The 22,417-nt window shown below is 52.5% G+C and overlaps 1 protein-coding gene across 2 annotated transcripts; it reads left to right on the top strand.

Annotated features, from left to right (window-relative positions):
- Positions 1-234: 234 nt before the first annotated feature.
- Positions 235-21,777, top strand: LOC143299803 (uncharacterized). Of its 2 annotated transcripts, none has more exons than XM_076613251.1 (2): positions 235-296; positions 16,218-21,777. In XM_076613251.1, exons 1-2 carry the CDS (start codon positions 263-265, stop codon positions 18,656-18,658), a joined length of 2,475 nt encoding a protein of 824 aa, XP_076469366.1. In that variant the 5' UTR covers positions 235-262; the 3' UTR covers positions 18,659-21,777. The 2 variants fall into 2 exon arrangements, with proteins under 2 accessions (XP_076469366.1, XP_076469365.1); XM_076613250.1 differs by lacking the exon at positions 235-296 and adding an exon at positions 12,073-12,569.
- Positions 21,778-22,417: the final 640 nt, after the last annotated feature.

Raw genomic sequence — 22,417 nt, 5'->3', positions numbered from 1 at the left:
TTCTGGGTCAGCTGTGTCCCCTCCTCCACAGGGCTGTTCTGGGTCAGCGCTCATCGACGGTCCACACCACCCCATCCCTGCCTTCACCTCTCTTTTCCCGCTGGTGCCCACCTCACCACCATCACTGCACGTGCATCGGGGACCTGGCCCATGGCGGTCAGCCGTGGTGCGATGTGCTGCCTCTGTGGAGAGGGTGTGGGGGGTGAGGGGTGTGGGGGAAGACAGGGTGTGGGGTGTGGGGAGCACTCAGTGTGGGCGCAGGATGGGACAGGAGTTCGTCTGGTCTCTGTCTGCAGGTTGGTGCGTTCTCTGTCTGCCCCTCTCTCTCCTTCTGTCTGTCTGTCTCTCTCTGTCTGTATCTCTCTCCCTCTCTGTCTGTCTCGCTCTGTCTCTCTGTTTGCCCCTTTCTCTTCCTCTGTCTCTCTCTGTTTGCCTCTCTCTTTCCCTCTGTCTGTCTGTCTCAGTCTCTCTCCTCTCTGTCCGCCTCTCTCTCTCCCCTCTGTCTGCCTCTCTCTCTCTCCCTCTCCCCTCTGTCCGCCTCTCTCTCTCCCCTCTGTCTGCCTCTCTCTCTCCCTCTCCCCTCTGTCCGCCTCTCTCTCTCCCCTCTGTCTGCCTCTCTCTCTCCCTCTCCCCTCTGTCCGCCTCTCTCTCTCCCCTCTGTCTGCCTCTCTCTCTCCCTCTCCCCTCTGTCCGTCTCTCTCTCTCCCCTCTGTCTGCCTCTCTCTCTCCCTCTTCCCTCTGTCCGCCTCTCTCTCTCCCCTCTGTCTCCCTCTCTCTCTCCCTCTCCCCTCTGTCCGCCTCTCTCTCTCCCCTCTGTCCGCCTCTCTCTCTCCCTCTCCCCTCTGTCCGCCTCTCTCTCTCCCCTCTGTCTGCCTCTCTCTCTCTCCCCTCTGTCTGCCTCTCTCTCTCCCCTCTGTCCGCCTCTCTCTCTCCCTCTCCCCTCTGTCCGCCTCTCTCTCTCCCCTCTGTCTGCCTCTCTCTCTCCCCTCTGTCTGCCTCTCTCTCTCTCCCCTCTGTCCGCCTCTCTCTCTCCCCTCTGTCTGCCTCTCTCTCTCTCTCTCTCCCCTCTGTCCGCCTCTCTCTCTCCCCTCTGTCCGCCTCTCTCTCTCCCCTCTGTCTGCCTCTCTCTCTCTCTCTCCCCTCTGTCCGCCTCTCTCTCTCCCCTCTGTCTGCCTCTCTCTCTCCCCTCTGTCCGCCTCTCTCTCTCCCCTCTGTCTGCCTCTCTCTCTCCCTCTCCCCTCTGTCTGCCTCTCTCTCTCTCTCTCCCCTCTGTCCGCCTCTCTCTCTCCCCTCTGTCTGCCTCTCTCTCTCCCCTCTGTCCGCCTCTCTCTCTCCCCTCTGTCTGCCTCTCTCTCTCCCCTCTGTCCGCCTCTCTCTCTCCCCTCTGTCTGCCCCTCTCTCTCTGTGTCCTCTCTGTCTGCCTGTCTCTCTCTGTCTGCCTCTCTCTCCTGTCTGTCTGCCTCTCTCTGCTCTCTCCCCTCTGTCCGCCTCTGTCTCTCTATGTCTCTGTCTCTGTCTCTCTCTCTCTCTCTCTCTCTCTCTCTCTCTCTCTGTCGTCTCTGTCTGCCTCTCTCTCCACTCTGCCTCTCTCTCTCTCCTCTCTGTCTGCCTCTCTCTCTGTGTCGTCTCTGTCTGTCTGTCTGTCTGTCTGTCTGTCTCTCTCTCTCTCTCTCTCTCTCTCTCTCTCTCCTCTCTGTCTGCCTCTCTCTCTCTGTCTGCCTCTCTCTCTCTCTCCTCTCTGCCCGCCTCTCTCTTTCTCTCTCCTCTCTCTGTCTCCTCTCTGTCTGCCTCTCTCTCTCCTCTCTGCCTCTCTCTCTCTCCTCTCTGTCTGCCTCTCTCTCTCTCTCTCTCCTCTCTGTCTGCCTCTCTCTCTCCTCTCTGCCTCTCTCTCCTCTCTGTCTGCCTCGCTCTCTCTCCTCTCTGTCTGCCTATCTCTCTCTCTCTCTCTCCTCTCTGTCTGCCTCTCTCTCTGTGTCGTCTCTGTCTGTCTGTCTGTCTGTCTGTCTGTCTGTCTCTCTCTCTCTCTCTCTCTCTCTCTCTCTCTCCTCTCTGTCTGCCTCTCTCTCTCTGTCTGCCTCTCTCTCTCTCTCCTCTCTGTCCGCCTCTCTCTTTCTCTCTCCTCTCTCTCTCTCTCCTCTCTGTCTGCCTCTCTCTCTCTCTCCTCTCTGTCTGCCTCTCTCTCTCTCTCTCTCTCTCTCTCTCTCCTCTCTGCCTCTCTCTCTCTCCTCTCTGTCTGCCTCTCTCTCTCTCCTCTCTGTCTGCCTCTCTCTCTCTCTCTCTCCTCTGTCTGCCTCTCTCTCTCCTCTCTGCCTCTCTCTCCTCTCTGTCTGCCTCTCTCTCTCTCTCCTCTCTGTCTGCCTCTCTCTCTCCTCTCTGCCTCTCTCTCTCTCCTCTCTGTCTGCCTCTCTCTCCTCTCTGCCTCTCTCTGCTCTGTCCCCCTCTCCGCCTCTCTCTCTCTCTCTCCCCTCTGTCCGCCTCGCTCTCTCTCTCCCCTCTGTCCGCCTCTCTCTCTCTCCCCTCTGTCTGCCTCTCTCTCTCTCTCCCCTCTCTCTCTCCTCTCTGTCTGCCTCTCTCTCTCTCTATCTCTGTCCTCTCTGTCTGCCTCTCTCTCTCTGTCCCCTCTGTCTGCCTCTCTCTCTCCTCTCTCTCCTCTTTGCCTCTCTCTCTCTCTCTCTCTCTCCCCTCTGTCCGCCTCTCTCTCTCTCTCTCTCTCTCTCTCTCTCTCTCTCTGTCTGCCTCTCTCTCTCTCTCCCCTCTGTCCGCCTCTCTCTCTCTTCTATGTCCGCCTCTGTCTCTCCTCTCTGTCCGCCTCTCTTTCTCTCTCCTCTCTGTCTGCCCCCCCCCCCCTCTCTCTCTCTCTGTCCCGTCTGTCTGCCTCTCTCTCTCCTCTCTCTGTCTCCTCTCTGCCTCTCTCTCTCCTCTCTCTATCTCCTCTATGTCCGCCTCTTTCTCTCTTCTATGTCCGCCTCTCTTTCTCTCTCCTCTCTGTCTGCCCCCCCTCTCTCTCTCCCCTCTGTCTGCCCCTCTCTCTCTCCCCTCAGCCTCTCTCTCTCTCTCCTCTCTGCCTATCTCTCTCCCCTCTGTCTGCCCCCCTCTCTCTCTCTCCCCTGCCTCTCTCTCTCTCTCTCTCTCTCTCTCTCCTCTCTGTCTGCCTCTGTCTCTCTCTCTCTCTAGTAAAAATTGCTTAAAACCTCTTGAAAGTAAATACAGACGTTCCCTTAAACTCATCCTCCTTAAATCTTCTATTCAAGCAAATGAATATGTTGAACTAAATATTCTCCCCTTTCATCTTAAATGTCGCTTTAACAAGGGTGTTTTTATGTTCAAAATTATGAAGAACTTTGCACCGCCCTATCTTTATAGGAAATTAACGGAAAGAATCATTCGTAGCAAGAGTACCATTTTTACCCCTCGTCCCAGAACTAACCTTTTCATGTCCTCTCTTACTTATTCTGGTGGTAAACTGTGGAATGAAATCCCCGAGTATCTTAGAAATAGATCTGCTGTAGCATCTTTCCAAAAATCGTATCAAAAATATCTGATGCAACAAATGTAATTAGTACCAGCAAAATCAAAGCATATGATGAGATCCTAGTAAGCCAACGTACTTTGATTAATTGTTCTCAACAGTGTGTAAGCAAGGAAAATCGGCGAGTGTAAGTATGCGTGTGTATCTCTGTGTACTTGTGTGTTCGAGATTATGTGTATGATGCCTGTGTGTGCACACACGTGTGTGTTTGAAGATTTTCATGTGGCAGTGTTTTGTATGATTTTCATGTTTCCGTAATTGTAGTCTTTGATTCATCCATTTATGTAACTATTATTATCTATTTGGTTTGTTCTATGTCATTTATTATTCATACTTATTTCATTTATTACAATGTGTGTATGTGTGTGTATGCGTGTGTGAGGGCATGGTGTAAAGAAGCTTCCAGCTTATCCATTTTACCCTCAATAAAACATTTGTCATTGTCATTGTCTCTCTCTCTCCTCTCTGTCTGCCTCTCTCCTCTGCCTCTCTCTCTCTCCCCTCTGTCTGCCTCTCTCTCTCTGTCCGCCTCTCTTTCTCTCTCTCCTCTCTGTCTGCCTCTCTCCTCTGCCTCTCTCTCTCTCTCCCCTCTGTCTGCCTCTCTCTCTCTCTCTCTCTCTCTCTCTCTCTCTCTCTCTGTCCGCCTCTCTTTCTCCTGTCTGCCTCTCTCTCTCTCTCCCCTCTGTCTGCCCCCCCCCCTCTCTCTCTCCTCTGTCTGCCTCTCTCTCTCTCTCCTCTGTCTGCCTCTCTCTCTCTCCTCTCTGCCCCTCTCTCTCTCCCCACTGTCTCCCCCCCCTCTCTCTCCCCTCTGCCTCTCCTCTCCGTCTGCCTCTCTCTTTCTGTCTGCCACTCTGTCTCTCTCTCCCCTCTGCCTCTCTCTCTCCTCTCAGTCTGCCTCTCTCCTCTCTGTCTGCCTCTCTCTCTCTCTCTCTCTCTCTCTCTCTCTCTCTTCCTCTGCCTCTCTCTCTCCTCTATGTCTACTTTTCTCTCTCTCTCTCCCTCTCGCTGCCCCCCACAACATCGTTGTTAAATTCTTATGGTTCCATTCCCAGCATGCTAATGGCTTTGCCGTTTCCAGTGTATATACATGTTACTGTCTATCGTTTCCATGGGAACAGTGTCTATAGATGTTGCTGCACTTGAGTCACAGAGGGCCACTTGACATCACAACGACACACTCACGTGTACAGCCAACAAGTAGGTCTGCTTGGCACCACTGCCAAGGGCAATGGTGGTCTCGCGACTGTGGTCAATACATTCTTTTCGCCTTTCTTTCTTTCTTTCCATAATCTCGAGGGTGCGAGTAGGGGGGAGTGCGGGGGGGAGGGGGGGGGGGGGGGGGGGAGGGGGAGGGGGGCACCCGAGGGGGGGGCGGGGGAGGGTAGGGGAGATGACGGGAGGGGTCAGTAGAGATCATGAACAGACACGGATCATGAACAGATCATGAACAGACGGACACAGATCATGAACGGAAGACATGGCCCTGAAGACATGGCCATGATTGCCTTGAAGACATGGCCATGATTGCCCTGAAGACATGGCCCTGAAAACACGGCCCTGAATGGTCCTGAATACATGGCACTGATTGCCCTGAAAACATGGCCCTGAAGACATGGCACTGATTGCTCTGAAAACATGGCCCTGAAGACATGGCACTGATTGCTCTGAAAACATGGCCCTGAAGACATGGCACTGATTGCTCTGAAGACATGGCCCTGAAGACATAGCCATGATTGCCTTGAAGACATGGCCATGATTGCCCTGAAGACATGGCCATGATTGCCCTGAAGACATGGCCTTGAAGACATGGCCATGATTGCCCTGAAGACATGGCCCTCAAGGCACGGCCCTGATTGTCCCTGAATACATGGCCCTGAAGACATGGCACTAATTCCCCTGAACACATGGCCATGATTGCCCTGAACACATGGCCCTGATTGCCATGAATACATGGCCCTGAACACATGGCACTGATTGCCCTGAAGACATGGCACTAATTGCCCTGAACACATGGCCATGATTGCCCTGAATACATCGCCCTGATTGTCCTGAAGACATGGCCCTGATTGCCCTGAATACATGGCCCTGAAGACATGGCCATGATTGCCCTGACTACATGGCCCTGAAGACATGGCCATGATTGCCCTGAAGACATGGCACTAATTGCCCTGAATACATGGCCCTGATTGCCCTGAAGACATGGCCCTGAAGACATGGCCATGATTGCCCTGACTACATAGCCATGATTGCCCTGAAGACATGGCCCTGATTGCCCTGAAGACATAGCACTGCTTGGCCCTGAAGACATGGCCCTGATTGCCCTGAAGACATGGCCCTGATTGTCCCTGAAGACATGGCCCTAATTGCCCTGAAGACATAGCACTGATTGGCCGTGAAGACATGGCCCTGATTGCCCTGAAGACATGGCACTGATTGCCCTGAAGACATGGCACTGATTGGCCCTGAAGACATGGCACTGATTGCCCTAAAGACATGGCCCTAAAGACATGGCACTGAATACATGGCACTGATTGGCCCTGAATACACGGCACTGATTGGCCCTGAAGACATGGCACTGATTGGCCCTGAATACACGGCACTGATTGGCCCTGAAGACATGGCACTGATTGGCCCTGAAGACATGGCACTGATTGCCCTAAAGACATGGCCCTAAAGACATGGCACTGAATACATGGCACTGATTGGCCCTGAATACACGGCACTGATTGGCCCTGAAGACATGGCACTTATTGGCCCTGAATACACGGCACTGATTGGCCCTGAATACATGGCACTGATTGGCCCTGAATACATGGCCCTGATTGCCTTGAATACATGGCACTGATGGCCCTGAATACATGGTCCTGACTGGCCATGATTGGCCCTGAAAACATGGCCCTGAAAACATGGTCCTGAAGACATGGTCCTGAAGACACGGTCCTGAAGACATGAAATGGCCCTAAAGACATGGCCCTGAAGACATGGTCCTGAAGACATGAAATGGCCCTGAAGACATGGCCATGAAGACATGGTCCTGAAGACACGGTCCTGAAGACATGAAATGGCCCTGAAGACATGGTCCTGAAGACACGGTCCTGAAGACATGAAATGGCCCTGAGGACATGGCCCTGAAGACATGGTCCTGAAGACACGGTCCTGAAGACATGAAATGGCCCTGAAGACATGAAATGGCCCTGAAGACACGGCCCTGAAGACATGACACGGCCCTGAAGACATGACATGGCCCTGAAGACATGACACGGCCCTGAAGACATGACATGGCCCTGAAGACATGACATGGCCCTGAAGACATGACACGGCCCTGAAGACATGGTCCTGAAGGCATGACACGGTCCTGAAGACATGGTCCTGAAGACATGACACGGTCCTGAAGACATGACACGGCCCTGAAGACATGGTCCTGAAGACATGACACGGCCCTGAAGACATGACACGGCCCTGAAGACATGACATGGCCCTGAAGACACGGCCCTGAAGACGTGACATGGCCCTGAAGACATGGTCATGAAGACACGACATGGCCCTGAAGACATGACACGGCCCTGAAGACATGACACGGCCCTGAAGACATGACATGGCCCTGAAGACATGACATGGCCCTGAAGAAACGGCCCTGGAGACATGACATGGCCCTGAAGACATGACATGGCCCTGAAGACATGACATGGTCCTGAAGACATGACATGGCCCTGAAGACATGGTGCTGAAGACATGACATGGCCCTGAAGACATGGCGCTGAAGACATGACATGGCCCTGAAGACATGACACGGCCCTGAAGACATGACACGGCCCTGAAGACATGACACGGCCCTGAAGACACGGCCCTGAAGACATGACATGGTCCTGAAGACATGACACGGCCCTGAAGACGTGACATGGCCCTGAAGACATGGCGCTGAAGACATGACACGGCCCTGAAGACATGACACGGCCCTGAAGACATGACATGGTCCTGAAGACATGACATGGCCCTGAAGACATGGTCATGAAGACATGATATGGCCCTGAAGACACGGCCCTGAAGACATGGTCATGAAGACATGATATGGCCCTGAAGACATGGCGCTGAAGACATGACATGGCCCTGAAGACGTGACATGGCCCTGAAGACATGGCGCTGAAGACATGACACGGCCCTGAAGACATGACATGGTCCTGAAGACATGGTCCTGAAGACATGACATGGCCCTGAAGACACGGCCCTGAAGACACGGCCCTGAAGACGTGACATGGCCCTGAAGACATGGCGCTGAAGACATGACACGGCCCTGAAGACATGGTCCTGAAGACATGGTCATGAAGACATGATATGGCCCTGAAGACACGGCCCTGAAGACATGGTCATGAAGACATGATATGGCCCTGAAGACATGACATGGCCCTGAAGACATGGTCCTGAAGACATGATATGGCCCTGAAGACATGACACGGCCCTGAAGACATGGTCATGAAGACATGATATGGTCCTGAAGACATGACATGGCCCTGAAGACATGGTCATGAAGACATGATATGGCCCTGAAGACACGGCCCTGAAGACATGATATGACCCTGAAGACACGGCCCTGAAGACATGACATGGCCCTGAAGACATGACACGGCCCTGAAGACATGACATGGCCCTGAAGACATGGTCCTGAAGACATGACATGGCCCTGAAGACATGGTCATGAAGACATGATATGGCCCTGAAGACACGGCCCTGAAGACACGGCCCTGAAGACGTGACATGGCCCTGAAGACATGGCGCTGAAGACATGACACGGCCCTGAAGACATGGTCCTGAAGACATGGTCATGAAGACATGATATGGCCCTGAAGACACGGCCCTGAAGACATGGTCATGAAGACATGATATGGCCCTGAAGACATGACATGGCCCTGAAGACATGGTCCTGAAGACATGATATGGCCCTGAAGACATGACACGGCCCTGAAGACATGGTCCTGAAGACATGATATGGCCCTGAAGACATGACACGGCCCTGAAGACATGGTCATGAAGACATGATATGGTCCTGAAGACATGACATGGCCCTGAAGACATGGTCATGAAGACATGATATGGCCCTGAAGACACGGCCCTGAAGACATGATATGACCCTGAAGACACGGCCCTGAAGACATGACATGGCCCTGAAGACATGACACGGCCCTGAAGACATGACATGGCCCTGAAGACACGGCCCTGAAGACATGACATGGCCCTGAAGACATGGTCCTGAAGACATGACATGGCCCTGAAGACACGGCCCTGAAGACATGACATGGCCCTGAAGACATGACATGGTCCTGAAGACATGACACGGCCCTGAAGACACGGCCCCGACTGGCCCTGAAGACATGACATGGCCCTGAAGACACGGCCCTGAAGACACGGCCCCGACTGGCCAGGCTAATGGCCCTGACGGGCTATTGGACCTCACAGGCCTGGTGGCGGGAAGGGTCGGCTGTGGGAAAGGTCAAGTGTCACAGGCCTCTGTGTGTGTGTGTGTGTGTGTGTGTGTGTGTGTGTGTGTGTGTGTGTGATGCTTTTGCCCAACGCTCTTTGCAGTACTCAGTTCTCTAAACGTTTTAGCTAATGGCGAAAGCAGCCATTCAACTTGACAACGCTACAGGAACAAGTGTTCGGCAATTGGTTTCCGGATGAGCTTGTAGGTGCATTTTGTGATTTGGGGACTGGATTGAATATCTCTCTCTCTCTCTCTCTCTCTCTCTCTCTCTCTCTCTCTCTCTCTCTCTCTCTCTCACCACACATGCAAAGACATACAGGTACACAGAGAGATGAATACAGACACAGACGCACACACACCGACGCTGAATACAATGGCATGTGCTTCTGTGATCATAGAGCTGAGCTGACGACTCGTGCTGCAAGTGAGGCTGCAGAGACATACAGAGAGAGAGGGAGAGAGAGAGAGAGATCCAATCCAGTCCCATACATAGGAAGACAGAGAGAGAGAGGCAGGCAGACACACACAGAGCTGCACTGCACAGCCCCCGAGTTGAGGCCCTTCATTGGTGCTTTGTACAGTGACGTCATGTCTTTTGCCGGAGTGCCAAGTGTCGCTCTTGAAAGACATTACTCAGACCCCCCCCCTCCCCTCTGTCACACCCTCCCTTCCCTCCCTCCATATCTCTGTCACACCCTCCCCTCCCTCCCTCCATATCTCTGTCACACCCTCCCTCCCTCTGTCACACCCTCCCCTCCCTCTGTCACACCCTGCCCTCCCTCTCGCCCTCTGTCACACCCTCCCTCTGTCACCCCCCTCCCTCTGTCACACCCTCCCTCTGTCACACCCTCCCTCTGTCACACTCCTCGCCCTCTGTCACACCCTCCCTTTGTCACACCCTGCCCTCCCTCTCGCCCTCTGTCACACCCTTCCTCTGTCACACTCTCCCTCCCTCTGTCACACCCTCCCTCCCTCCCTTTGTCACACCCTGCCCCCCTCTGTCACACCCTGCCCTCCTCTGTCACACCCTCCCCCCCCCCTGTCACACCCTGCCCCCCCCCCCCCTGTCACACCCTCCCTTTGTCACACCCTCCCCCTCTGTCACACCCTCCCCCCTCTGTCACACCCTCCCCCCTCTGTCACACCCTGCCCTCCTCTGTCACACCCTCCCCCCCCTCTGTCACACCCTCCCCCCCCCCTCTGTCACACCCTCCCTTTGTCACACCCTCCCCCCTCTGTCACACCCCCCCTCTGTCACACCCTCCCCCCTCTGTCACACCCTGCCCCCCTCTGTCACACCCTCCTCGCCCTCTGTCACACCCTCCCTTTGTCACACCCTCCCTCCCTCTGTCACACCCTCCCTTTGTCACACCCTCCCCCCCTCTGTCACACCCTCCCCCCTCTGTCACACCTGCCCCCCCTCTGTCACACCCTCCCTTTGTCACACCCTCCCTCCCTCTGTCACACCCTCCCTTTGTCACGCCCTGCCCTCCCTCTCGCCCTCTGTCACACCCTCCCTCTGTCACACCCTCCCTCTGTCACACCCTCCGTCCCTCCCTCTGTCACACCCTCCCTCCCTCCCTTTGTCACACCCTGCCCTCCTCTGTCACACCCTCCCTCCCCTGTCACACCCTGCCCCCCCCCCTCTGTCACACCCTGCCCCCCCTCTGTCACACCCTCCCTTTGTCACACCCTGCCCCCCCTCTGTCACACCCTCCCTTTGTCACACCTTGCCCTCCCTCTCGCCCTCTGTCACACCCTCCTCGCCCTCTGTCACACCCTCCCTTTGTCACACCCTGCCCTCCCTCTCGCCCTCTGTCACACCCTCCCCTACCTTTGTCACACACTCCCCTCCCTCTCTCCCTCCGTCACACACTCCCCTCCCTTTGTCACACACTCCCCTCCCTCCCTCTGTCACACCCTCCCTCCCTCCCCTCCCTCCCTCTCTCCGTCACACCCTCCCCTGCCACCCTTCCTCCGTCACACCCTCCCCTCCATCCCTCTGTCACACCCTCCCCTCCATCCCTCCCTCCCTCTGTCACACCCTCCCTCCCTCCCTCTGTCACACCCATCCCTCCCTCCCTCTGTCACACCCTCCCCTCCCTCTCTCCCTCCTTCACACCCTCCCCTCCCTCTCTCCCTTCTTCACATCCTCCCCTCCCTCTCTCCCTTCTTCACACCCTCCCCTCCCTCTCTCCTTCACACCCTCCCCTCCCTCCCTCTCACACCCTCCCCTCCCTCTCTCCCTCCTTCACCCCCTCCCCTCCATCCCTCTCTCCGTCACACCCTCCCCTGCCACCCTTCCTCCGTCACACCCTCCCCTCCATCCCTCCCTCCCTCTGTCACACCCTCCCCTCCATCCATCCCTACGCCCGTCTGTCACACCCTCCTCTCCCTCCGTCACACCCTCCCCTCCCTCCCTCCCTCCCTCTGTCACACCCTCCCCTCCCTACCCCCGTCTGTCACACCCTCCCCTCCCTCTCTCCCTCTGTCACACCCTCCCCTCCATCCCTCCATCCCCCCGTCTGTCACACCCTCCCCTCCCTCCCTCTGCCACACCCTCCCCTCCCTCCCTCTGTCACACCCTCCCTCCCTCCCCTCTCTCCACTCCCTCTTCCACAACTGTTGGAGTCCTCACTCTCTCACAACATGTATGGGTCACTTTCATGAAATATGTATATGTGTATGTAAATCTCTCTCTCTCTCTCTCTCTCTCTCTCTCTCTCTCTCTCTCTCTCTCTCTCTCTCTCATTGTTACGTTTCGAATGCTGTAAGTGGCTGTTCTCTCCAGCTCTTCGCTCTATCTTCCCCCTCTCTTTTTTTCATCCCTCTGTGTGGTTGTATGTGTGCCTTCATGCTTACTTGCGAGGATGTGTGTGTGTGTGTGTGTGTGTGTGTGTGTGTGTGTGTGTACGATACGTATGGAGACCGTTTCGTATCAACCTTTGCGGTTCCCGTGGCTGTGTCAAGTGTCGTTGCGTGACCTTGACCTGATCAGGGGGCGTGGCCAAGGGGAAGGAGTGACAGGTGTTGTGTCAACTTGTGTTTTGTGGCCACGCGCCGTGTGCTCAGTGCCAGGCTTCCTGCCACAGAGACTGTCAGAACACACAGCACGCCGCCAGACACTGTCAGGACACGGTAGTGCTCAGCCTTCCCTGTCTGTCATCACCCACACTACCTGGTCCATTCTGCCTGGTGTGTCAACAGTCACTCTGGTCCATTCTGCCTGGTGTGTCAACAGTTACTCTGGTCCATTCTGCCTGGTGTGTCAACAGTCACCCTGGTCCATTCTGCCTGGTGTGTCAACAGTCACCCTGGTCCATTCAAAGTGTGTGACGTTAGACAGACCGGCAGTGTGTGTGACGTCAGAAACAGACCAGCATTGTGACGTCAGACTGACCGGCAGTGTGTGTGACGTCAGACAGACCATCAGTGTGTGTGTGTGACGTCAGACAGACCGGCAGTGTGTGTGACGTCAGAAACAGAACAGCAGTGTGTGTGTGTGTGACGTCAGACATCGTGCCACAAACATGGAGCCCAGGGGAAGGAATTCGTCAGCTGCAGGTAGACATTTCTGCCCCCCACCCCTCCACCTCACTCCGTCAGTCTGTCGCCTTTTTTTCATTACCTTTATTCTTGATAATATACTTTGTTGCTCATGTCTTCGTTCACTTAAACCGTGACGTTGTTGGAGCGAACTGACTCGTCATATGAGCATAAGCATGGTGACACATCTGTCTGATTAACACCCTGTAACCTTTCGTTGTTTGGTTGGTTGGTTATGAATAGTATCTATCTATCTGGACAATGCAGGAGACATTGATAAGACCCTAGATTCTGCATCTACACACACACACACACACACACACACACACACACACAGAGTTTTCTTTCTCTTTTCATTTCCAGAAGAACATTCAATATGTTCAACCTGTTCTGTTCTTTTAGGCCGGCAAAGTGCATGCTGCACACAGGACCTCGGTTTATCGTCTGTGAAGACTGGCACCCAGTCAAAGTGTAGTGAAGGAAGGATTACAATCCAGGTCCACCCAGACCATCAGTCAAAGTGTAGTGAAGGAAGGATTACAATCCAGGTCCATATGGGATTCAAACCCATGAACACTCGGTTCCTAATGAGGTGCATTGCTGCTATGCCACCACTTCACCAGTTCCTAATGAGGTGCATTGCCGCTATGCCACCACTTCACCAGTTCCTAATGAGGTGCATTGCCGCTATGCCACCACTTGACCGGTTCCTAATGAGGTGCATTGCTGCTATGCCACCACTTGACCGGTTCCTAATGATGTGCATTGCCGCTATGCCACCACTTCACCAGTTCCTAATGAGGTGCATTGCCGCTATGCCACCACTTGACCGGTTCCTAATGAGGTGCATTGCCGCTATGCCACCACTTCACCGCAAGCAGAAGATGAACAAGTGACTTATTTCTCTTTGTTTTTCTACCAAGATGAACATGTAACTGCTTCTCTTTATTTTTCTGTCAAGTTGAATATGTGACCTATTTCTCTTTATTTTTCTACCAAAATGCCCACGTGACCTATTTCTCTTTATTTTTCTACCAAAATGACCACGTGACCTATTTCTCTTTATTTTTCTACCAAAATGAACACGTGACCTATTTCTCTTTTTTTTTTCTACCAAAATGAACACGGGACCTTTATCTTTCTGTCAAGTTGAACATGTGACCTATTTCTCTTTATTTTTCTACCAAAACGAACACGTGACCTATTTCTCTTTATTTTCTGTCAAGTTGAACATGTGACCTATTTCTCTTTATTTTTCTACCAAGGGCATGTTTCTCTTTATTTTACACAATTTCTTACATTGTATGAATTATGAAATATGTAACACACAGACACACACACAGACGCACACACACTTTCACTTACTCGCATGCGTACACAGTAATGCCCCCCTCCCCCTCCACCCACCCGATTTTTTTCCTACCCTCGTCTAATATCACTTAAAGTCAAAAGACGTTAAACTAAAGAACGAACGAAGAAGAAGGAGGACAAGAAAGCCAGCAACAAGCCCCACAGGAAACATCACTCAGCACACACACACAAGTACAACAGGAACTGACTGTACACACACGGCAGATTGTATCAAAAACAACTCGACGATACTGTGTGTGTGTGTGTGTGTGTGGTGTGTGTGTGTGTGTATGTATGTGTGTGCGTGTGAGTGTGTATGTGTGTGTGTGTGTGTGTGTGTGTGTGTGTGTGTGTGATAGCTGGAGAATGTGAGAGAATGTGTGTGTGTGCGTGTGTGTGATAGAGAATTTGTGTGTCAGTGTGTGTGTGTGAGGCAGAGAGAGAGAGAGAGAGAGAGAGAGAATGTGTGTGAGAGAGAGAGGCAGAGTGAGAGAATGAGAGAGAGAGGCAGAGTGAGAGAATGTGAGAGAGAGAGAGGCAGAGAGAAAGAGAGAGAGACTCAAGATGGTATCGGGTTGGCAGGGTGTAAGTGTGTCAGTTTTGTTCAGTCTGTGCTGGTGTAACTCTGATCTTCCGATCTGTTAGACATTCGTTGTTACTTCCCCTGACAAGCTGGTGAAAATCTGATCTTCCGATCTGTTAGACATTCGTTGTTACTTCCCCTGCCAACTACCCCTGTCACTAAGTTTCAGTTACTTTGACATTATCTGAAACAATTGACAAATGGTCTTGAATTAAAGAATAGAACCGAAATCAGTTAAGCAATCATCAGTGTTTAACTCAACATTCGAACATTAGTAATTACTCTTATTTTTTCTTTCCACAAAAACAAAACAAAAACTTACTGCTCATAAAAAAAAGTACTGAGTGTGTCAGTCTTTTCTAACTTGGAATGTCCGCAAAAGAACAATAATTATTTCTGCAAACAACTGAAAGCGTCATTTTTGTCTTTTTAGCTTTTCTTTCGTTTTCTTTTTCTCTCTCTTCCTTCACTGAAAATGTTAAATGTCTGCGCTCAACTCTGAAAAAAGAAGAAGCTGAAATGAAGTAAAACTTTGTTATGAAACAACCGTCGTTCTGCCAAGGATGCACTGTGAATGACGAAGTCACGTGAACACACTCAGACCTGTTCAGTGTATGTGGAGGGTTTTCCGACAACATCAGGTTCGTGGACCACTGTGGGAGGAGCCTGGAACGGGCAGTACTTGCTGGACTCTGGAGAGGTGTGTCCTGTCATTGTCGTCAGCAAGACTCACTTCAGGTTCCTGCAGCATGTCTGGAAGTTCCAGATGTTTACGATTGTGTCTGATGACACCGTGAGGTAAATCTAGAAAGGACCTGTCACTGGAATCAGCAGGACCCAGAACTTGTCCATAGTCCGTCTCTTGTCGTCAGTACTGGTTTTGATGCGGACTGCGTCATTTGGGAGCGGTGCTGGCGACACGCTGCACCCTGTCTGACGTCACAAAACCCCTTGTTGCTCTGTTTCCGTTACGGTCAGCAATGTCAATGTCTCTGTCCTGTGTGCCAATGCCTGTGCCCTAGTGTGCCAATATCTCTGCCCTGTGTGGCAGTGTCTCTACCTTGTGTGCCAATATCTCTGCCCTGTGTGCCAATGTCCCTGCCTTGTGTGCAATGTCCCTGCCTTGTGTGGCAGTGTCTCTACCTTGTGCCAATGTCTCTGCCTTTTGTAGCAGTGTCTCTACCTTGTGCCAATGTCTCTGTCCTGTGTGCCAATGCATCTGTCCTGTGTGCCAATGTCTCTGCCCTGTGTGCCAATGTCCCTGCCTTGTGTGGCAGTGTCTCTACCTTGTGCCAATGTCTCTGTCCTGTGTGCCAATGCCTCTGCCCTGTGTGCCATTGTCCCTGCCTTGTGTGTCCCTATGTCTCTGTGATTGTGTGGCAGTGTCTCTGTGATTGTGTGGCAGTGTCTCTACCTTGTTCTAGTGTCTCCGTCCGGTGTGCCAATGTCTCTGCCATTGTGTGTCATTGCTTGTTACTTCACTTAGATGGTTGATTCCCTCAATCCTTGGCCCCACGTGAAGGGGAATGTGAACATGGTATAACCAGCAATAAATAGTCATGAAGAGTATCGAAGAACACACAGCAGTAAACATTACGGGATAGCCATCAGATTAAATTATGAAAGAGAGAGACAGACAGACAGACAGACAGACAGACAAAGAAAGACTGACATCTCTATGATGCATTTGAGTCTGTAAACCTGTGCCCCCCCCTCCCCCCTTTGCACTGCAGACAATGTGGACGGCCCCCGCAGGTCGTCGTGGAAGTTCTGGCGGAAGCTGTCCACCCGCCGTCCCGACAGGAAGAGCCGCTGGTCCGCCAAGAGCGGTGCCCACGTCACAGCTGACATCACCCGCCCTCGTGACCTTGATCTCCGTCCGGCCGGTGAGGGTGAGGGGGACGGAGGGGGAGGGGCGACGAGTGGCAGTCTGCCGGACGTGGTGGACAAGGCCGTGCTGACCAGGACCACCAGCCTCAAGGCCCCGCCCCCCAAGCCGCCCCGCCTCTTCCTCTGCAGGTCCTCCTCACTCAACCTGCCCCCAGGCCCCCACCTGCCCCCCACACCGTTCCCACTGCCCCCCACACCGTTCCCACTGCCCCCCACCCCCACCCCGTTCCCACTGCCTCCCACACCGTTCCCCCTGCCCCCCACCTCACTCCCCCTCCAGCAGGTGGCGCGGAGAGGAAGGGGGGAGGAGGAGGAGGAGCCCATCTACGTCAACTCAGCCTTTGGGGCGGCCCTCAAGTCAGGGCTGTCAGGTAACGACAGGATCATCCCGCCCCCCATCACCCCCACCCACCACCACCAAGTCAGCGGCGGCCATGACCTTCAGACAAGGGGACAAAACCGCGCGGACTCCACATCCACGGTGACGGCCCCTGACAGGAGAGAGAGGTCAGGGGAGGTCAGAGGGAGAGGGGGTGAGGGGGGAGAGGGGCCACGTCAGCACGCGGCGAGTCCCACCGACACCTTGCCCCGCCCGCCTCGCCCCTCCTCCACCCTCACGCTGTCTTCCATCTACTACAGCCTGCCTCACCGGCCCAAGGCCCGCGGCCTGCCGGCACACCCCCCCAAGGCCAGGCCCCGAGGGTCCGGTCGGGAGGCGGAGCGCCGCCACCAGGTGATGCTGCACAGCGTGGTGGACGTGCTGTGTCAGCGCTGGGACCCCTTCCCCCTCCTCCTCCCCCTGCACCACGCCGGAGTCCTGTCCGCCCTGGACCTGCAGGCCTTCAGCGGCCACCCAGACCGACAGCTGATCGTGGAGAACGTGCTGAACGTTGTGGGTAACGGGGACTTGGCCCTCTTCACCGCCTTCCTGGCCGTGCTGCGGGAGGAGGGGGGGCCGGTGGAGGTGGTGGGGGTGCTGGAGGCCATGCGGGACGTGGACAGCGTCATCCACGACCTGCCCGGCCCTGAGAGTCAGGAGGAGGGGGGCGAGGGGGAGGAGGGGGGGCAGGTGCTGGCGGAGGAGAAGATCCTGTCTTTCGAGGTGGGGTTCCGTGCGGCAGACGGCGTCAGCCTGAGGCCCGTGGTGGAGCTGGACCGGGCCCGGAGGACGTCGCCCTCAGCGCCTCCCGGCGCCACGGACCCCGGCGGTCAGCCTTGGGGGGCAGCGGAGGTGGCGGGGCCGGTGATGGTCAACGTGTGTGTGACGGGGCACGCTCTGAGCGGCCCCCGGGCTCTGGCCCTGGCCCAGGTCCTCCGGCAGCACGACTCCATCCAGGAGCTGAGGATCGGGAAGACCCAGCTGGGCAGCGCTGACGTGGCCGCTCTGTGCGGCGCCCTACGTCACAACAGCTCTCTGACGTCACTGGACCTCCGTCTGAACTGGGTCAAGGGGGTGGGGGCCTCAGCCGTGGCCAGTGTGCTGACTCACGGCCACAGCCTACAGTCCCTCAACCTGTCCTCCACCGGCATGGAGGCGGAGGGGTTCCGCGAGGTACTGACGGCCCTCACCTCCAACAGGACTCTGACCCACCTGGACCTCAGCTTCCTCAACGTGGGCGACGTGGTGTGTGAAGTGGTCCGCGACATGCTCAGAGCCAACTCCACGCTGCGTAGGCTGAGGCTGCGAAGCAGCAACTTCTCCGCGAAGGGCGTAGCCGTGCTGGCGGAAGGGCTTAGCCGGAACCGTACCCTGCAGGAGCTGGACCTCAGCAGGAACAGCCTGGGGGACGCGGGGATCGGGGCGCTGGCCCGTCACATCCCGGAGTCCGCCCTTTGTGACGTCAGCCTGGAGAACTGCCACGTGACGGCTGGGGCCTGTGGGGCGCTGTGCCAGATGGTGGCGGGCAGCAGAGGGCTGCGGAGCGTGGACCTGAGCGTCAACCCCCTGGGGGACGAGGGCGTGCAGGGCATGGCTGCCGCCTTGGAGAGGAGCTCCGTGCTGCAGTGCCTGGCGCTCAACATGTGTGGCGTTACCAACACGGGACTGGCCACGCTGCTGGACGTGCTGGAGAAGAACACCAGCATCAGACTCCTCAAGCTCTGCTACAACCACCTGGGCCAGGAACACCCCCACTCAGCACCCTCCTCTGACGACCTCCGGTACCGGCTGCGGATCGTGACGTCTTCCCAGCCCACGCTGAAGATCCTGCTGTGGGGAAACTCATTCAGTCAGCTGGAGGCACAGGGGGCGGGGGGCACACGGAGGTTCTCTTCTCTCCGCTGACTGTCGGCACTCCAGGACACAGTGTCCCGGTACTCCAGGGCACAGTGTCCCGGTACTCCAGGGCACAGTGTCACGGCACAGTGTCACGGTACTCCAGGGCACAGTGTCACGGTACTCCAGGGCAGTGTCCCGGCACAGTGTCACGGTACTCCAGGGCAGTGTCCCGGCACAGTGCTTGTGGAGAAAAACGGTCAGTCAGCAAGTCCTGTGGGGGGTGGGGGGTGGGTGTCAGAACCACGTGACGTCACGCCTCACACGGAATGACAATACTCTGGTTTCAGCCAAAGACACGAGCAGTGATAACAACGCTACACGCCAACAGCTGCTGGCAGCAGTGTTATCACTTGACGGACAAAGGCTGCCAACCACTTTCAGTTTCTCAAGGAGGAGTCACTGTGTTCGGGCAAATCCATATACGCTACACCACATCTGCTAGGCAGATGCCTAACAGCAGTTTTACCCAGTGCGCTCGTCAGGCCTTGAGTGAATACTTAAATTTTTTTGTTTCTATCAGAGTGGATTTCTTTTACAGAATTTTGCCACGGGACGACCCTTCTGTTGCCATGGATTATTTTTCCATGCGCCAAGTTAGAAGTACGTGCACTGTAATTGTTTATTGTTATGTTAGCACCCCCATCACTGTAAATGTTGTAATGTTACCACCCCCTTCACTGTGATTGTTGTAATGTTACCACCCCCTTCACTGTGATTGTTGTAATGTTACCACCACCTTCACTGTGATTGTTGTAATGTTACCACCACCTTCACTGTGATTGTTGTAATGTTACCACCCCCTTCACTGTATTGTTGTAATGTTACCATTCCCTTCACTGTAATTGTTGTAATGTTACCATCCCTTTACTGTCATTGTTGTAATGTTATCATCCCCTTCACTGTAATTGTTGTAATGTTACCACCCCCATCACTGTATTTGTTGTAATGTTACCATCCCTTTACTGTCATTGTTGTAATGTTACCATTACCTTCACTGTAATTGCTGTAATGTTACCATCCCCATCACTGTAACTGTTGTAATGTTAACACCCTTTCATTGTCTTTGCTGTAATGTTACCACCCCCTTCACTGTAATTGTTGTAATGTTCCCACCCCCTTCACTTAATTGTTGTAATGTGCCCACCCCCTTCACTTAATTGTTGTAATGTGCCCACCCCCTTCACTGTAATTGTAATGGTATCACCCCTTTACTGTCCACATTGTTGAAATGTTACAACCCCCTTCACTGTAATTGTAGTAATTTTGCCACCTCTTCACTGTAATTGTAGTAATTTTACCACCCCTTCACACTAATTGTTGTAATGTTACCACCTCTTCACTGTAATTGATGTGAAATTACCATCTTCATTAATGTAATTGCAATGTTACTGCCCTTTCACTGTAATTGTTGTAATGTTACCACCCCATTACTGTAATTGTTTTTTGTAATGTTACAACCCCCTTCACTGTAATTGTTATGTTACCTCCCCTTAACTTTGTTGGAATGTTAAACCCCCTTCACTGTAATTGTAATGTTACCACCCCCTTCACTGTAGTTACTGTAATCTTACCCCTCCCCTTAATTGTAATGATACCACCCCCTAAACTGTAAATGTTGTAATGTTACCACCCCCTTCACTGTAATTGTAACGATACCAACCCATCACTGTAATTGTTTGTTGTAATATTACCACCCCTTCACTGTAATTGTTATAACGTTACCCTCCCCTTCAGTGTAATTCTTTATTGTAATGTTACCACTCCCATCACTGTGATTGTTGTAATGTTACCATCCCCATCACTGTAATTGTTGTAAGGTTACCCTCCCTTTAACTGTAATTGTTTGTTGTAATGTTACCACCCCGTCACTGTAATTGTTGTAATGATAACACCCCTTTTACTGTATTTTTTTATTGTAATGTTACCACCCCTTCACTGTAATTGTTTGTTGTAATGTTACTATCCCCTTCACTGTAATTGTTTGTTGTAATGTTACTATCCCCTTCACTGTAATTATTGTAATGTTACCATCCCCTTCACTGTAATTGTTGTAATGTTACCATCCCTTCACAGTAATTGTTTGTTGTTACCATCCTCTTCACAGTAATTGTTTGTTGTTACCATCCCCTTCACTGTAATTGTTGTAATGTTACCATCCCCTTCACTGTAATTGTAATGTTACCATCCCCTTCACAGTAATTGTTTGTTGTTACCATCCTCTTCACAGTAATTGTTTGTTGTTACCATCCCCTTCACTGTAATTGTTGTAATGTTACCATCCCCTTCGCTGTAATTGTTGTAATGTTACCATCCCCTTCACTGTAATTATTGTAATGTTACCATCCCTTCACAGTAATTGTTTGTTGTTACCATCCCCTTCACTGTAATTGTTGTAATGTTACCATCCCCTTCGCTGTAATTGTTGTAATGTTACCATCCCCTTCACTGTAATTGTTATAATGTTACCATCCCCTTCACTGTAATTGTTTGTTGTAATGTTACCATCCCCTTCGCTGTAATTGTTGTAATGTTACCATCCCCTTCACTGTAATTGTTATAATGTTACCATCCCCTTCACTGTAATTGTTTGTTGTAATGTTACCATCCCCTTCACTGTAATTGTTTGTTGTAATGTTACCACCGCCTTCACTGTAATTGTTGTAATGTTACCATTCCCTTCACTGTAATTGTTATAATGTTACCATCCCCTTCACTGTAATTGTTTGTTGTAATGTTACCACCACCTTCACTGTAATTGTTGTAATGTTACCATCCCCTTCACTGTAATTGTTTGTTGTAATGTTACCATCCCCTTCACTGTAATTGTTTGTTGTAATGTTACCATCACCTTCACTGTAATTGTTGTAATGTTACCACCACCTTCACTGTAATTGTTGTAATGTTACCATCACTTTCACTGTAATTGTTTGTTGTAATGTTACCATCCCCTTCACTGTAATTGTTTGTTGAAATGTTACCATCCCCTTCACTGTAATTGTTTGTTGAAATGTTATCATCCCCTTCGCTGTAATTGTTTGTTGAAATGTTATCATCCCAGTTTGTTGAAATGTCACCACCCCTTCACTGTTACAGTCATTCAATGGAAATTAAACACCACCAAAACCTAACTAGTGGGGTAGTGTGTTTGGTAAACACTAGTTCAAATCAGCCTGTTGGTTTTCATTTTCTAATTAATATTTGAGTGTCATTTCATTCCACCACTCTCTTTCTTCTCTTTCTCTCTCCTCTGAAGAAAAACAAACTTGGTTATGAAAAATGACTTTTATATAATTATTATACTTTTGTTCTTAAACATACATCACTGTTTTTTCCCTGATGCCAATATAATGATCACCTGGTTATTTATTACATGAATAGTTATGACTGTGCCTCTAAAATGCAAATAATAACATTATAAAATATATATATCATGACATAACCTTTGACCAGATTTCTATTCTCACAAGAATCAGCAGCAAGGTCAAACTCAAGCTAACAAGGTCATGTGCCCATGACATAAGCAGTGTGAAGACCGCCCGGACTCAGCTTGTACCAACGCCGCATGCTGATTGGTCCAATGGCATCACCACAAGGGCCAGCACTCTGCACACACTGCTCTCTGTACAGTGTCAATGTCAGGACACACAACCACCTGTACAAACATTACAGCAAACAATTCTCTTTACCCCTATCATTTACCCTGCCCCCTACCTTTTACCCTTCACCCCTACCTTTCACCCTCCCCCCTATCATCCCCCCTACCAT

This window comes from Babylonia areolata, chromosome 25 (genome assembly GCF_041734735.1).
Source record: "Babylonia areolata isolate BAREFJ2019XMU chromosome 25, ASM4173473v1, whole genome shotgun sequence".
Classification (NCBI taxonomy): domain Eukaryota; kingdom Metazoa; phylum Mollusca; class Gastropoda; order Neogastropoda; family Buccinidae; genus Babylonia; species Babylonia areolata.
This window is presented reverse-complemented; position numbering and strand designations above follow the sequence as displayed.